The sequence below is a fragment of the Paroedura picta genome, chromosome 2, assembly GCF_049243985.1.
Source record: "Paroedura picta isolate Pp20150507F chromosome 2, Ppicta_v3.0, whole genome shotgun sequence".
Classification (NCBI taxonomy): domain Eukaryota; kingdom Metazoa; phylum Chordata; class Lepidosauria; order Squamata; family Gekkonidae; genus Paroedura; species Paroedura picta.
In genome coordinates, this window is record NC_135370.1 from 35,594,353 (window position 1) to 35,609,244 (window position 14,892).

Consider the following 14,892-nt stretch of genomic DNA (forward strand, 5'->3'; position numbering starts at 1 on the left):
TGACCATCAGAGAAAGAAATCCATTGTGAGATAAGATTCAGGTCAGATACCAATAATGATGGACTACAACTCTTTGGTACTACTGTATTTTCTCTCCCCACTTATGAAGTATATGGAGGGGAAAATGATGGCTGAAGGACCACCAGTCAAATGACTAGAGTTATCAAACACTTGGTGGCTGGAGATCTCCTGGGATTACAACTAATCTCCACGTGATAGAGATCAGTTGACCTTGAGGAAAGGGCCAGTCTTGGAAGGTGGACTCTATGGAATTATGCCAATGAAATCCCTTCCCTGCCCACACCTTGTCCTCCTCAGGCTCAAAATCTCCAGGTCTTTCCCAATCCTAGCTTGGCAACACTCCATGACCTGACCACTGGACCTTCCAGTCTCTCCAAGGCCCCTACTCAGGGGGGTCCCTAGGTTTGAATCCTAGGGCTTCTATATTTTAAAGAAGCCATCTTGTATCATAAAGACTCTCATCTCATTTGCATTTCTTCTACAGTATGAAACTAAAAGTGGTGCAATAATGTCTGGAATTGAACAAATGAAGCAGCACGGGCTATTGTGTCAGAAGTCACAAACCTAGGTAGCTATTCGTCATCAAATCAGTGGACTTGTCTACTCTGACACCGGGAGGGGGTGTTTTGTAGACAAACTGATCGGGATTAGCATCAGACACACTTGTCATAAAAAGAAGGCCTGTAAAACGGGAGCAGAGACAGAAAGTTCAGGAAAAGAAGACAGTCGAGTTAAGAAAAGAACATCACAAACAGAAACTGATGTGGTTACTTGGAATACAGCAGAAGCTTACCACCTCAGCCCAGAAACAGAGAGAGAAATTGAGATACTAGAAATAAATTAACCAAGGGAAGAAAGTAAGAACATGTCTACAGACAACATTCAGAAATGTAAACCAATGAACATGTTTTGTGATACAGCATTATTAGTAAACATCACAAAAGGGGCATTGTTACATTTATTTTTTTATCGCATTCTCAGCAAACTGAAAAATTCTTTGCATTGCCTTCTCAAGTCTCAATCCATCCATATCCATATTAACAATAATAGTTAACCATATCAACTCACACACACTGGTCTGCTTAAGTTCTCGGTCAACGCCCTGCAAAGAATTGCATGAATTCTGCATTTTGAGCCATGTTCACTGAGTAAGACATAGATTAGTAACCTGGAAATGCAGCTTGTAACTGTTTGAAAGACTTGGAGAATGGGCAGACAATATCTGGAGGCACAATTCTCCATAGCCGTATGACTACAAACCAGGCAAACTGCATAGAGCCATTCCCTTTCTTCACTGTTTCCACTGCCAGGAACTTTGCTCCCCTTCATCACAAACCTTGCACAAATTGTCATTCCTGTCAATCCACATTCAAAAGCGGGACACCAAAAAGCATGCTTTGTAATTGCCGGGTGACACGCAAAATCTTTTCATGCACTCCTTAAAGCGTTGTGCAGAAGCCTCGGATGTTACCTGTCAATTCTGGAACATTATTTTGATGCGTTCACAACCGATATATTCTGAAAGCCAATCCCAGCCATCAGAGTCATCTTCAGTGACAAATTCCATAGACCTCGCAGAGCTTTGCGCATGAAGTCAGGACTATTGATCCATAGTACTTACTGTGCAATACAATTATTATGCTGACAACAGAAAGACTAGCAAATCCTTACCATCCCTCTGAAATGTCTCATTACACTAGCAGCTCACCAAGATCTCTCTCCAGAGTACTGTTATATACCCTCCGACCATCCATAATTTAAGAAGAGGGCACTGAACAGCCAACTATCAGCTTACACCCATACGGGGAAGTCTGGAACGCAATTACTTTCATGGCAGAAATGGACATTATTACCCTCTGTTTGAATGGCAAACCTCAAAGACCTCTGACGAACTTAATCCTACCTAAGTAACTGTTAGCTGGAACAGGGACTAGGTTCTCATCACGGCTGTTCTCATCCCCAACTTCGTAAGGCCCATCGTCAAAGATGTCCAACTCATAAAATGTCTGATTTTTTTGCTCTGCCCGGACCACACCTAGAAGGATGAGATGGCAAAAACAAAAATGGAATGTCAAGGGAAGGGAGTATGCGTGGGGGAAACGTAAGGGAACAATGGTATAGTTTTGTTTGGAAGGAATGAGAAAACCACAATGCACACCGCTGGCTTGCTTCAGATGTTGTGGCGCGTCGCTGTTTGTCATGTGAACAAGCCTGAAAGAGCTTGAAGAAGCTCCCATGCTTGCTCTCCATCTTCCGTGTATGGTGATGACTTCCCTTTTGCAGCAAATCATAGGCTCAGATCTTCAAATTCCTTCTATTCCTTCATATTCTATTCTATATTACAGGAAGAAGAGCACCAATGGCCTCGCACAGGAGCTAGTTAACTGCATTGTCTCTAAGCATGGCACTGTTAAGAGTTCTATCACATCCAACCCAATTCTTCACTTACACTCTTTGCTGTAAACCAGCATGAAACTCCAGCTTGGCATCTTGGTTTTGCTGGGAAAAGCAGAAACCATCATTTGGGGCTCATGCATAATGGCAAACAAAAACAAAAAGTATTTAATTACCGTATTTGCCAGCGTATAAGACGACTGGGCGTATAAGACGACCCCCCAACATTTCCACTCAAAATATAGAGCTTGTTACATTACATTACAGTACTATGGGCCACTATGGGCAGCAATGTCTATCCCAACTGAAGTGTACCCGGCGTATAGGATGACCCCCCCACACACACTTGGAGGCATGTTTTTCAGGGGGGGAAGTAGTCTTATATGCCAGCAAATACTGTATATGACCATGCATGGAAAGGAGGGGGAGGGGGGATTATGCAAAACCAGGTGTCACCTTTCAGCAGAAACAAATAATGGTTTTCTGTGGTGTTTACAGCATGAAACTGCAGATTTGGTTTGAAGTCATATTAAGCAACAGAAATATGAAACCAAGAAAAGTTCTCAATGATGCAATGAGAATGAGGTATACTCCTTCACAATGAAACCTGAATACTGTATTCATGATAAAACATACAATTGTTATGCAGTCACATGATTAATTTTACTTGGGATCTGTAGTACTGGCAGACTTTGAGACGTTTTAGTGAGACGAGAGAAGGCAGAAGGCCTGGGGAAAATGAAGGCCTTGGGCAGAAAGGAGGGGTAGAGCCTGGAGCTATGTGGAAGAACACCAATGTGATAATTACTACTTTGAGAACTGAAATCTTTGCATAAATGGTTAAAAAAAGACAACATGCTTGTAATCACCATTCAAGTTACATACCTAAATATTTCAAGCACGTATATACAGATTGCGTACTAACTAAGAAATGTTCCGTTGAAATTCAAGGGGTTTACTCTTGAGTACATAGGAAGAGGATGGCAGGAGCAGTTTTTTTGTCCACAGCCCTCAGTTCTTTTAATCATTAAAAAGCTGAGATTCTTTCAAAAGCAAAGTCAAACATTCATGTCCCAAGACTTGGGCAGTATTCTTTGTGCTGGGTATGTCAACATCTTTCCCTGCAAATCTCAAAATGGTGGTTGAGTTTTCTTCTATCAGAAGCGCCACAGAACTACCATTAAGTTCTATTGATGGACAGGCCAGTAAAGCGGGATTGTCCCTGCCCACTGCCCGTATCTGACAATTGTTAATTGGATTATCTCTTAGGAATTTATTCTTAAACTACTGATAGTTTATGATGTTTACTGTAATCATATTTTAACCAGTGTTATTCTGTTTAGAAGATGTATACATTTTATATAAAATGTTTATAAATTAAAATTAATTAAATCCCACCCATTTGAGAAACCCTTCCAGGGCTGTCAAGAAACCCCAGGGCTAGATGAATCACTTGGGTTTGTTTGTTCAGTACATGGATTGTTACAACGTGCTTTGAGTAGTTGTAGGGGAGATGTGTGAAATGAAGATGAACACTACTACAGCCTTTCTCAATTTTTCAACTATTGAGAAACCCTTGAAACATTCTTCAGGCTTTGAGAAACCCTGGCACAATCACGCAGAATATGGTTGGGAAACATTGTTGTGTACATGCCCACCCCAGGCCCCTCCACTTCCCACCCTCTCCAGGCCTATCATTGGCCATTTTGGGAGGGGAGGGTGGCCATTTTGGGAGGAGAGGGTGGGTTGACATGACCATATAAGATCATATCACATGATAAATGTTTAACAAATTTAAAAACTCTATTAAAAATTAATTAACTCCCATCCATTTGGGAAACCCTTCCAGGGCTCTCAAGAAACCCCAAGGTTTCACAAAACCTTGGTTGAGAAAACCTGACCTACTCTGTACATCATTTCACAGTGAATATATTTCAAAGTTCTAGTCCTGATTTCAATTCTCTGTGGTGTGCTATGTGTTGAAAGAAAGAGGCTATTACTCAGTTGTAGATTTACCTTCTTTCTGTATTTAATGCCCAACATTTCTGCTTAGAAAGATCAGGTAGTAGTTGATTTGGAAGCCCTCCCTCTGAAGACCAGATTAGACATAATGGCATAATGTATGGGACAGATAGGCTGCCACCATTTAGAACCAAAACTGGGCAATTTAAAAACGTGGGGACAAACGCAACTGTTTTGAAACTTGAAAAGGCACAAGAGAGTTTGGACAAGAACATTTTGTGCCACCATGCTGTGGACCTGATCAGGCTCCCGAAGCATTTTTAAATTGCTCTAAAACAGGGGAGATCGCCTCATGGTCACTAGTTTGGCTTTAAATCCTTGGAGGGATGCTGCCAGGCAGAATTAAGTATTACTCACCTTGATAGACCAATGACATGGCACAGTGTGACAGACAGGAGCTTTTCTACCCTACTGCTGAAATGTCAAACAGCCAACCGGCTGCTTTGCACCAGAGCCTATGGGAGTGCTGCTTCAGCATCCAGTCTTCTTTCAGAGGTGGGATGGCATGTTGGAGGGAAAAATGGCAGATGTTGGTTTGGGTCTGCCCCAGCCAAAGAGCACAGAGGTGAAAGGGTGACTGCTTTGTAGTATGGCAGAGTGGCTTAACTCTTACTCTGGGAGAGTTAAGCCTGGTTGTGAAGACTGTTTTGGGTGATGAGCAGACCCCATACCACCCAGGTGCACCGGCGCATACATGCACTGATTGCATGAACCTTGTCTTCCTTTTTGCACCGCAGCATGCTGGCTCAGTCATGCATAGCAATGGAGTTGTAGAACGGACCATGTACCACTTCAAACATCAGTTGGAGAATTGCATTACAGAGCCTTGTGTTAAAATCTCCCTGCAAACGGGGTAAACTATCACAGTGAGGAAAGAGAGAGTTCTCCCCTGTCTCAGTGCTGTGTTTTCTCTTTCCACTTTTGCTGCTCTTTGGGGGAACAGACAAGAGTTGGAATCTACCACCTGCAGTCTGAAGAAGGCTTGACCTCACAGTAACCTTCTACAAACGTGGCCAACTAACAATAAAGGCAAAGGGGACCTTGTTTCAGTCCCAGCAAGGTGAAGAGAATGCTGGGCTGAAGGAAAAGAATGGAGTGGAACTTGGAGGCAGAAGTGCTGGAAGGACGAAGATTCTGTTGCATTGTCACTATCCAAAAAGGGAGGGGGACATGTATTTCCTTGAGTGGTGGTGCCCATGTCAGAATTTGCTACCACCAATCAGAGACTGCTTTGAGGTCTGGGACAGGGCATGAGGGCAGACTGTAGAAATAAGCAGAGACAGAAATACCAGTGTGACCTATGTTCTTTGCATTCCAGTCCGACTTGGGAAATCCACTGATCTCCACCAGGTGTGCCCACTGGGAAGAACAGATGTGGCCCCAACAGGAAAACGAAAGGGTGACATGATATGGTCAATGGGGCCAGCTGTAATTGGTACCCCCCCTTGTAGACTTAGTAGTGCAAGAGCAGCTTGGTGTCGTAGTTAACAGCGGCAGACTCCAATCTGGAGAGCCAGACTTCATTCCCTGCTCCTCCATAAGTTTGGTGACCTTGGGCTACTCACAGTCCTGTTAGTGCTGTTCTCACAGAGCAGTTCTGTCAGAGCTCTCTCAGCCCTATGTACCTGACAGGTATCTGTCATGGGGAGAGGAAGGGATTGTTAACCACTGAGACTCCTCCTGGTAGTGAAAAGCAGGGTAGAAAAACCAACTCTCTTTCTTCTCAACATTATTGGCGCTGAACTATTAGGATGGAGAAAATACGCTCTCCTAAACATATGTCTCTGTATGAGAGTTGACATTCCATATTAATAAAGAGCACCAACTCACAAATGCTCTTTGAGGGCTGCTCAAAATATATATTAATTTGTAATACTAAACGGTATGTTTTTCAGAATGTCTGCAGTAATTACTGGGGGGGGTGGGACTTATTTAAAATCTTAATTTCCGCTAGTGGACAGTTCTGTCTCTTCAACAAAAGGCAAGAAGATCTAACTACATCTAACACCTTTGATCAGCAGATAGAACCAATCTAATTTTACAGCACAGGCAGGTATTTCTGCAGCAGCCGTTGTCCTCTGACTGATGAAAGCAGTCGCTCAGTTTGACGTTCCGTACCGGAACTGTCAGATTTTTTGTGACACCAAACCAGTGTGTGCCAAGGCTCAAAGATTCTGCATGGCTCATGTGTCAAGCACAGGTGTGCGCAGCAAGGATTTACTGCACCGGCCAAAGGTCGGAGGAGGAAAGAATTCCACCGCCGTTCCCATAACAGAGCAGCGAGGAAACAAAGGTGTTTTTTGTTAATAGTGGAAGTTGGAGGAACAGTTCACAGCCTTTCACCATCCACAAGCTGAGACAAATCCATTGGCTCGTGCTCCTCCAGTAACACTCACTAGGGCTCTGTCCCTCCCTCAAGCAAGTCTTCCCTGGAGATCAATGCACTTTTGCACAACTAGAAAACAAAACAACAGTAATTCTGACTGTCGTTGCATCTATGTTCTGCCTTTGTGTGATCTTCTTAGGCGCTCAAACACAGATATTCAGGAGGTCTTGCTGTTTTCCTACCTTTTTTGTATTTGTGTGCATGTGCATTGAGGACAATTCGGCCCCGCAAGTCCCCCCTCTCTGGGCAACTTGAGGAAAGCTTGTGTTGTAGTGGTCCATATCCAGAGCTGGAGGAATGGAAGTCAGAGCAAGAAAGCACCCAAATTTTCAGCTGCCTGCTTTCTTCCATCATCTTAACTTCCAGCTTCTGTATTCAGGGACAGAATGCTAGGAATGAACAACAGGAAATGGCTTTCACCATTCTGCCTGTATTTTTGCATTCCCCGGGGGCATCAGGCTAATGTGTGGCTGGGGGGGACCCTGAAATAGCCCATGAGGCAATTCTGAAATTCAAGGGAACAAAGAGCTGGAAGGCACCCCAAGGGTCATCTAGTACAAAACCCTGTTCACAACCTACAAGGAAGGAAGATACAATCCATGTATAGCAGTCTTTCTCAACTTTTTTCCTATTGAGAAACCCCTGAAACATTTTACAGACTTTGAGAAATCTCAAAAGTGGTGCGATTGTGCAGAATATGGTTGGGAAGCATAGCTGTGTACCCGCCCACCTGGGCCCCCTCCCCTTTCCACCCCTCCAGGCTCATCATTGGCCATTTTGGGGAGGCCAACATCACCATATATGGACATAGTAGCACCCAATAAATGTTTAACACATTATAAAAATATGTGTAAAAAAAATCACTCCCACCCATTTACGAAACCCTTCCAGGGCCATCAAGGAACCCCAGGGTTTCATAAAACCCTGACTGAGAAAGCCTGAGGCATAGCATACATCTGATTTTCCCATATCCATATTTCAATTCATTTTCGTGTTACATTCAACATGAAAGATGATGAAAATGCAATTTAAACCCCACATTTGTTCAGATATTGCTCTCCAGTTCCATTTACAAAGCAAACCTGTCTTTTTCACAAAAACAGACCTCCCCATGTACTTGCTGGGATGCCCATATGTTTTTTAAAACTTCTGCAGATGAAGATTAAGAAGAGACTTCACACCACTAAAACATTTGCAAAGGATATAAGCAGGTCTGAGTATTATTTAAGAGCTCTTATTCTCAGGAGGGTGCAGAAAAGGGTGTATTTATATGTACTTTTAATTTCTGTTCTGTACGTTTCATTATGGTGTACCCCGCCCTGGGTTCAAAGAGAAAGGGCAGGGAACAAACACAATAAATAATAAATTAAATCATAAACAATAACACAATAAGAATCGCAAAAACTGAAGCCGGTACCTTTCCAGTTGTAGGTGCCAGGTGCCCCGAACACAACATAATGGTAGTCCCTGGTAAAAGTGGCAGCCACGCCTTGCTGGCACGAACCAAACTTCTCGTGGCCCCTCAGCCTGCCGTCGCAGAAGCTCCATTCCCCGCCATCCATGCCATCGCTCCTGATGGTGAGATCCTGACTGAGCACGTAGCACCTCCCAATGATGTCTCGAGTTTCCTGAATGGTGTTGACGTACTGCCTTTTCTCGTAGCGATGGGCGCAAGTCTGCAAGGCGTGAAAAAAAACTCTGGATGAGCGAGGCCTTCTCCTCCCTCTTGGGCAGAGCCACCTTCCCTACAAGAGCAAGGAAAAGCGACCCACTTCTGTGTTTCATCTACGTAGGGCAGTCTTTCTCAACTTTGAGAAACTCCCTGACATATTCTTCAAAAAACTGTGGATGAGCGAGGCCTTCTCCTCCCTCTTGGGCAGAGCCACCTTCCCTGCAAGGACAAGGAAAAGTGTCCCGCTTCCATGTTTCATCTACGAAGGGCAGTCTTTCTCAACTTTCAGAAACTCCATGAAACATTCTTTGGGCTTTGAGAAACCCTGGAAGAGGCATGATTGTGCAAAATATGGCTGAGAAGCAAAGCTGTGCACACACCCACCTGGGGCCCCTCACCTTCCCACGCCCTCCATGCCCATCACTGGCCATTTGGGGGGGGTGTGCGGCTGGCTCGGCATGACCATACATGGCCCTATCAGCCGATAAATGTTTTAACAAATTTTAAAAATATATTCAAAATTAATTACAGTATTTGCTGGCGTATAAGACTACTTTTCCCCCCTGAAAAACATGTCTCCAAGTGGGGGGGGGGGTCGTCCTATATGCTGGGTGCACTTCAGTTGGGATAGACATAGCTGCCCATAGTGGCCCATAGTACTGTAATGTAATGTAACAAACTCTATATTTTGAGTGGAAATGTTGGGGGGTAGTCTTATATGCCCAGTCGTCTTATACGCCGGCAAAACGACGAAACCCTGGTTGAGAAAGTCAGAAACAGAAGTATAAGATTTTCCTCCAATTGTGTTGCCTTGCGTCTGCTACACAGAAACGGTGGGATTAAGTTTTTAAAAATAAAAGTCTTCTGCGCCATACCTGGCTGCCCGTTGGCAAGCTCGGCAAATGGATGTCCGTCAAGAGGCTGCAGATGGGATGCGGCACTTGTGGCGTCAACTGATCTCCCAGCACCACGAAGGGCAAACAGGAAACAGGAGGAATGGCTTTTTCTCGAGGCAAAGCAAGAAGCTCTCCTGTCTTCTGCCCACGAGTGGAGCATTAATTGCCAACACAATCTCAGGTCAGAAGTACGACAGAGTGTGTGGGTAGGAGGCAGGAGACCCTCCTCCCCATGCAACACGGTGGTCCTAATGAGAATCAGACCCTTGTGGTGCTGCTAAAAGAAGTTACTTAGCAGATAATAGCTCTACAAAATCCAAAACTTGGATGCCTCAAGTGTGTCATCGCAGTGCAAACAGACCTACAACAGTAAGTCAAAAAGTACTGCTACAAAACCACAGAAACCTTTATCAAACAAATATGTCAAAACCTGAAAATATTGTTTCTCGACATATCCTCCATCAGAGTCTACACACTTCTGAAGGCAGTGTTTCCATCTCTCTAGCCCTACCCCAAAGAATTCTGTGCCCAGTGATTTACACCATGTCAAAATGGTAGTTTTGGCATCTTTGAGGAACTCAAACCATGTTCCTTTTAAATGTTCCTTTGAGTTTTGGGGCAAGATCAGGCTGTACGGTTGATGGGGCTAAAGTTTCCAAACGAAATTCTCATGGCACAACCTTTGCTACCCTAAAAGAATGAGCAGCTGCATTCTTGTGACAGAGAAAAAAATTATTTGCGCCTTTCCTGGCCTTTTTCTCACCAATGCAGTTTTCAAGACAAGTGTATTACTGAGAGACACCCAACCACTGACCACAGAGACATGTTTAAACATGATTTTTTAAAAAGAAACCAGTGCATGTATGACCTGTTTTGACTGCAATACTGTTTTGACTTACGCTCATATTTTACACTAGATTATAAGCCCATTTTAAACAGTTATAAAATGGGCGCTAGGAGGGCTCAGGCAAGGGCACGGCACTGCGAGGCTCACCCCCCACCCGAGGCTCTCTGGAGCCTTCTGCCGGCCGGCGGAGCGGCCTCGCAGCATCGTAGACGCTGCGATGCCGCTCCGCCAGCCGAGAGAAGGCTTCCCGGCCCACCCCCCACCCGAGGCTCTCTGGAGCCTTCTCTCGGCTGACGGAGCAGCCTCGCAGCGTCTACGGCGCTGCGAGGCTGCTCCGCCAGCCGAGAGAAGGCTTTCCGCCCCACCCCCCACCCGAGGCTCTCTGGAGCCTTCTGCCGGCTGGCGGAGCGGCCGAGAGAAGGCTTCCCAGGCCACTCACCGAGGCGCTCCGCCATATTCCCTGGGCGGGTGAAGCAGCCAATGGGGAGCCGCGCTTGGTGCGGGATTGACACTCGGAGGGGCCAATCAGGAGCCGCTTTGCGGCTCCTGATTGGCCCCTCCGAGTTTTTATCCCGGACCGGTCCCGCCCTAACTCCTCCCCACTACCCCTTACTCTTTTATTCAGTCCGTGGCGCCCGTGGCGCCACGGGCTGTGTACAGATGGTATAGTTTAAATACAGATATGTTACTTCTCAGGCCTTATAATGGGTGTTGCATCTTTCATCATGATATGAATGTTGTGGAAAGATCCCTTAATGAAATCTATTTAAAAATACTTTACTGAAGTATTAATTTCTGGAAATCTTACCACCACTTTCCCGCCTGGTCCTTGACTTCGGACAGTTACACCCATCCACTGGTCCTCCTTGCTTTCTTTGGTCGGATCAGCTGGGGAGGGAAAAAATATGAACATGGTTTTGTGTGCTTTCCCCCCTAACACAACTGTTTCAAGAACATTAGTCCCGTCAGCCACAAACATTTTAACCACAAATCCCTTGGGTCATTTCATTTAGTACCAGAAGCCACCTCTAGATGGCAGTGTTTGCCTACAGTATCCGTCTTAACCCCCAATGTGGATCACTCTTTACAAATGTGGGCATTTTTGTTTTGAGAGCATAATATACTTTCAAAAAAGGTCCATGATGAATCTCTTTATAACATCCATAATGATCAGGATGTTGTTTGTAATAGGCCAAACTATCACAAACTTCCTGGAGACTTGGGATCCCAGTTTGTGGAAAGAAAAAAACTCTATAAGACTCAAGACTTTATAGGAAGGATAGGGATAAACGAAGGTTTGTCTTGAAGTCTGATTCTGAGGAGGGTTGCCAACCTCTAGGTAGGGCCTGGACTTCTCCTGGAATTACAGTGGAGCGCCAGACTACAGAGGTCAGTTCCCCTGCAGGAAATGGCTGCTTTAGAGAGGGGGGACTATGGGACAGTATAGTCCTGCTGAGCTCCTTGACTCTCCAAACTTCCAGACCCCACCCTTAAATCTCCATGAAGAAGAAGAAGAAGGAGAAGGAGAAGGAGAAGAAGAAGAAGAAGAAGAAGAAGAGTTGGTTCTTATATGCCACTTTTCCCTACCCGAAGGAGGCTCAAAGCGGCTTACAGTCCCCTTCCCTTTACTCTCCCCACAACAGACACCCTGTGAGGTAGGTGAGGCTGAGAGAGCCCTGATATCACTGCTCAGTCAGAACAGTTTTATCAGTGCTGTGGTGAGCCCAAGGTCACCCAGCTGGTTGCATGTGGGGGAGCACAGAATCGAACCCGGCATGCCAGATTAGAAGTCCGCACTCCTAACCACTACACCAAAGTGGCTCTCAGAGTTCACACCCTATGTTTGAACACACCTATAGTAGGGGTGGCCAAACTGTGTCTATCCAGATGGTACATAGACTACAATTTTCATGGGCCCCTGCTGGCAGGGGTTCGTGGGAATTGTAGTTCATGGACATCTGGAGAGGCACAGTTTGGCCATCCCTGGCCTATAGAGTCAGAAAGGCAATGGAAGCCTGGTTTTAATTTGGAAGGAGTTGCCAAGAGGTGCTAAAATCTACTAAATGAAATTCCCCATATGATTTAAAAATATATACGTTTTTGAACTTCACAAAAAGTCCATGTGATACAGCAGAGCTCACCTTGTTCATCAAATATTATCCGTGTGCATCCTGCCTCTGGAAACAAAATGTCACAGCTGAACAACCCGCCCGTCCTATTGGCTAACTGAGATGGGAAAGCTTTCTCTCGAGGTGCCCCCACCAGTAATCTGTGGAGAGAGGAAGAGCAATCTTTTAGGAAGAATTAATGGTTGGGCGGAAGGTTTGGCAAAAAGTTCCCGCATTTGAAAAGAGAAATCTGATTCCCCAGAACATGTGGCGAAGAAAATACACATCTTTCCTTCTTTTTCTGCTTTCGAGAAGCAGTTCATTTTCCATTATGTACATAGGAATCCGTTAGCCCTGTCTCCTATGGTAGCTCTTGTTTGGAGAGAAAGGCTCATTCTGCACACATTGGCTAATGTACTTTCAATGCAGTTCAGCAGAAGCAGGTTTTCCTGTTTTGCACGGGAAAATCCAGCTGCAAAAGCACACCGAAAGTATATTATCTCACGTATGTGGGATGAGACCAGGATTACTTCCATGAACTATAATTCCGTTAGTACCACCTATACGTCAGTGACACCAGTCTTTACTCCTGAACTCCCCTTCTTCCTCACTGACTCCCTGTGACATAGTTCAGTGGGAGAAGACTTATTGCGCTCTCCAACCTTGTATGTCCAGAGGCAAATAAAAAGAACCGAGGGGTCTTGTGATCAATGCAATCACTTCCCTGGCACGTTCCTTAATCAGAGTAGAAAAACCTGCAACTAATTTGATGAAAACGACCTGTCATTTATGGCACGTTGTCATCTGGCTGGCATGACAAGGAGTAGCTCAGGCTTCTACTGCTGCTTATGGCTGCACCTAGATTATCAGACCATGGATATTTGGAGAGCCATAGTTCGGTTACCCTGGTCTACTCCAAAGCCTATTTAAGAACATCCTCCCCACTGCTTTGATAGGAAGAAATCTAGGGACTTGGGTGCTTCTGTAATCAGGCATGCCCCAACCCCGGATGGCCCAGGCCAGCCTGAGCTCTCAAATCTTGGAAGCTTTAGCAGGATCAGTCCTGGTTGGTACTTGGATAGGAGACCATCAAGAAAGTCCACTGTTGCTATGTGGAGACAAGCCACAGTAAACCACCTCTGTTCCTCTCCTGCCTTGAAACGCTTTGGGGTCACTCAAAGTCAGCTGCAATATGAACGCATGAAATGGCCTTATGCTGAATCAGAATGTGAGTATTGACTACTAAATCCGGCAGCAGATCTCCAGGGTCTCAGGCAGACATCTTTTGATTGGAAATGCTGGGGACTGAACCTGGGACTTTCTGCATGGTGATCTACCACAGCCACAGGCTCCCACCCCTATCCTGCTTGACAGAATTAAGCATCATCAGGTTGGATCACCCGCTATTTATGAACTGGATGGTGGGCTGGATGGGACACCAGATTCTCTACAAAGCTGGACCACATAAAGTCATGACCCAGCTGATTTGTTGGGCCTGTTCCTAGATACTTCTCAGCTTGAAGAAAATGTTTTCAAAGCCACTTACAAAACTGGAAGAACATGACTATGTTTGATCCATTCCTCCTTTCCAGGGACCACCTTTCGATCCTTTGCATCCAAACTCATCAAGTGCACCACCTATTGATGGTGTTTTGACTTCTTCCACCTCCTTTTCAGCACTTTGGCTTCGTCCCTCTGCACTGCACCACAATGAACCTCAGAAAAATCACTTATCTCCTTGCCAAATCGAAAGGTCTCTGCTCTGTCCCCCCTTAACCGCTCAGCTTCCTCTAATGCAAGACTCCCTTCACATTTTAAAGTTTCCATGACACAGTCAGCTGCTTCCCTTCTGACCTGTCTAATCAGTCAATTTTTCCACTAGAAGGTCTTTCCTTTCCAGATATTTTTGGGATCCTCCAGGGATCTGTCCTTTGACCTCTTGTGTTCTCTCTACACTGTCTCTGAGAATGACCTCATCAAATCCCATGTCATATGGTACCACCTACATGCAGGTGACACACACCTTTGCTCCTGAACTCGGACTCCCTGTCACATAATTCAACTGAGATGACCGAATGCTCTCTCCAACCTCGGATGTCCAGATGGAAGTCATCTTTCCTCCCAAACTTTCCTCTCCTCAACAACACAGCCACCCACTAAGTAGAAAAACTCAAACCCTTGGCTTTACCTTGGACTCTTCTTTGTCCTATGATTTGTTGCCAAGTAAAAAACATCCCCCCTTTTTTTTGCAACATTTCAGAACTACAGCCCTTCCAGTCCTCCCTTACTAAAATAAGACCCTGGTTCACACATTAGTCATCTCACATGTTGACTGTTAAGTCATGTAATTAAATTTAATGGATGGCCATATTTGATTATGATGAGGACAGGTATGTTTTGGTCTGTCTACTGATATTTAGCACTGCTATTGTGTTTGCTGATTTCCGAGTTCAGTTATGGTAGTATAGTTATACCTGTATCACTGACTATGTTTTTGTCTGGTAATGATCTTATTTCTGACTAGGGGCCAAGCCCATTGCATTCAG

General features: G+C 45.0%; 1 protein-coding gene across 5 annotated transcripts in view; it reads right to left on the minus strand.

Annotated features, from left to right (window-relative positions):
* The window catches only part of ITGA6 (integrin subunit alpha 6), a 69,287-nt gene that overhangs the window by 30,572 nt on the left and 23,823 nt on the right, over positions 1 to 14,892 (minus strand). For 4 of the 5 annotated variants that reach the window (XM_077319709.1, XM_077319708.1, XM_077319706.1 and 1 more), the window contains exons 2-5: positions 12,380 to 12,507; positions 11,047 to 11,126; positions 8,241 to 8,499; positions 1,925 to 2,056 (exon numbers count right to left, since the gene is read on the minus strand). In XM_077319709.1, the coding sequence (XP_077175824.1) occupies positions 1,925 to 2,056; positions 8,241 to 8,499; positions 11,047 to 11,091 (436 nt within the window). In that variant the 5' untranslated portion in view covers positions 11,092 to 11,126; positions 12,380 to 12,507. Of the gene's footprint in view, positions 1 to 585; positions 703 to 1,924; positions 2,057 to 8,240; positions 8,500 to 11,046; positions 11,127 to 12,379; positions 12,508 to 14,892 lie in introns of all 5 variants that reach the window. The other variant, XM_077319710.1, reaches the window with a different exon arrangement.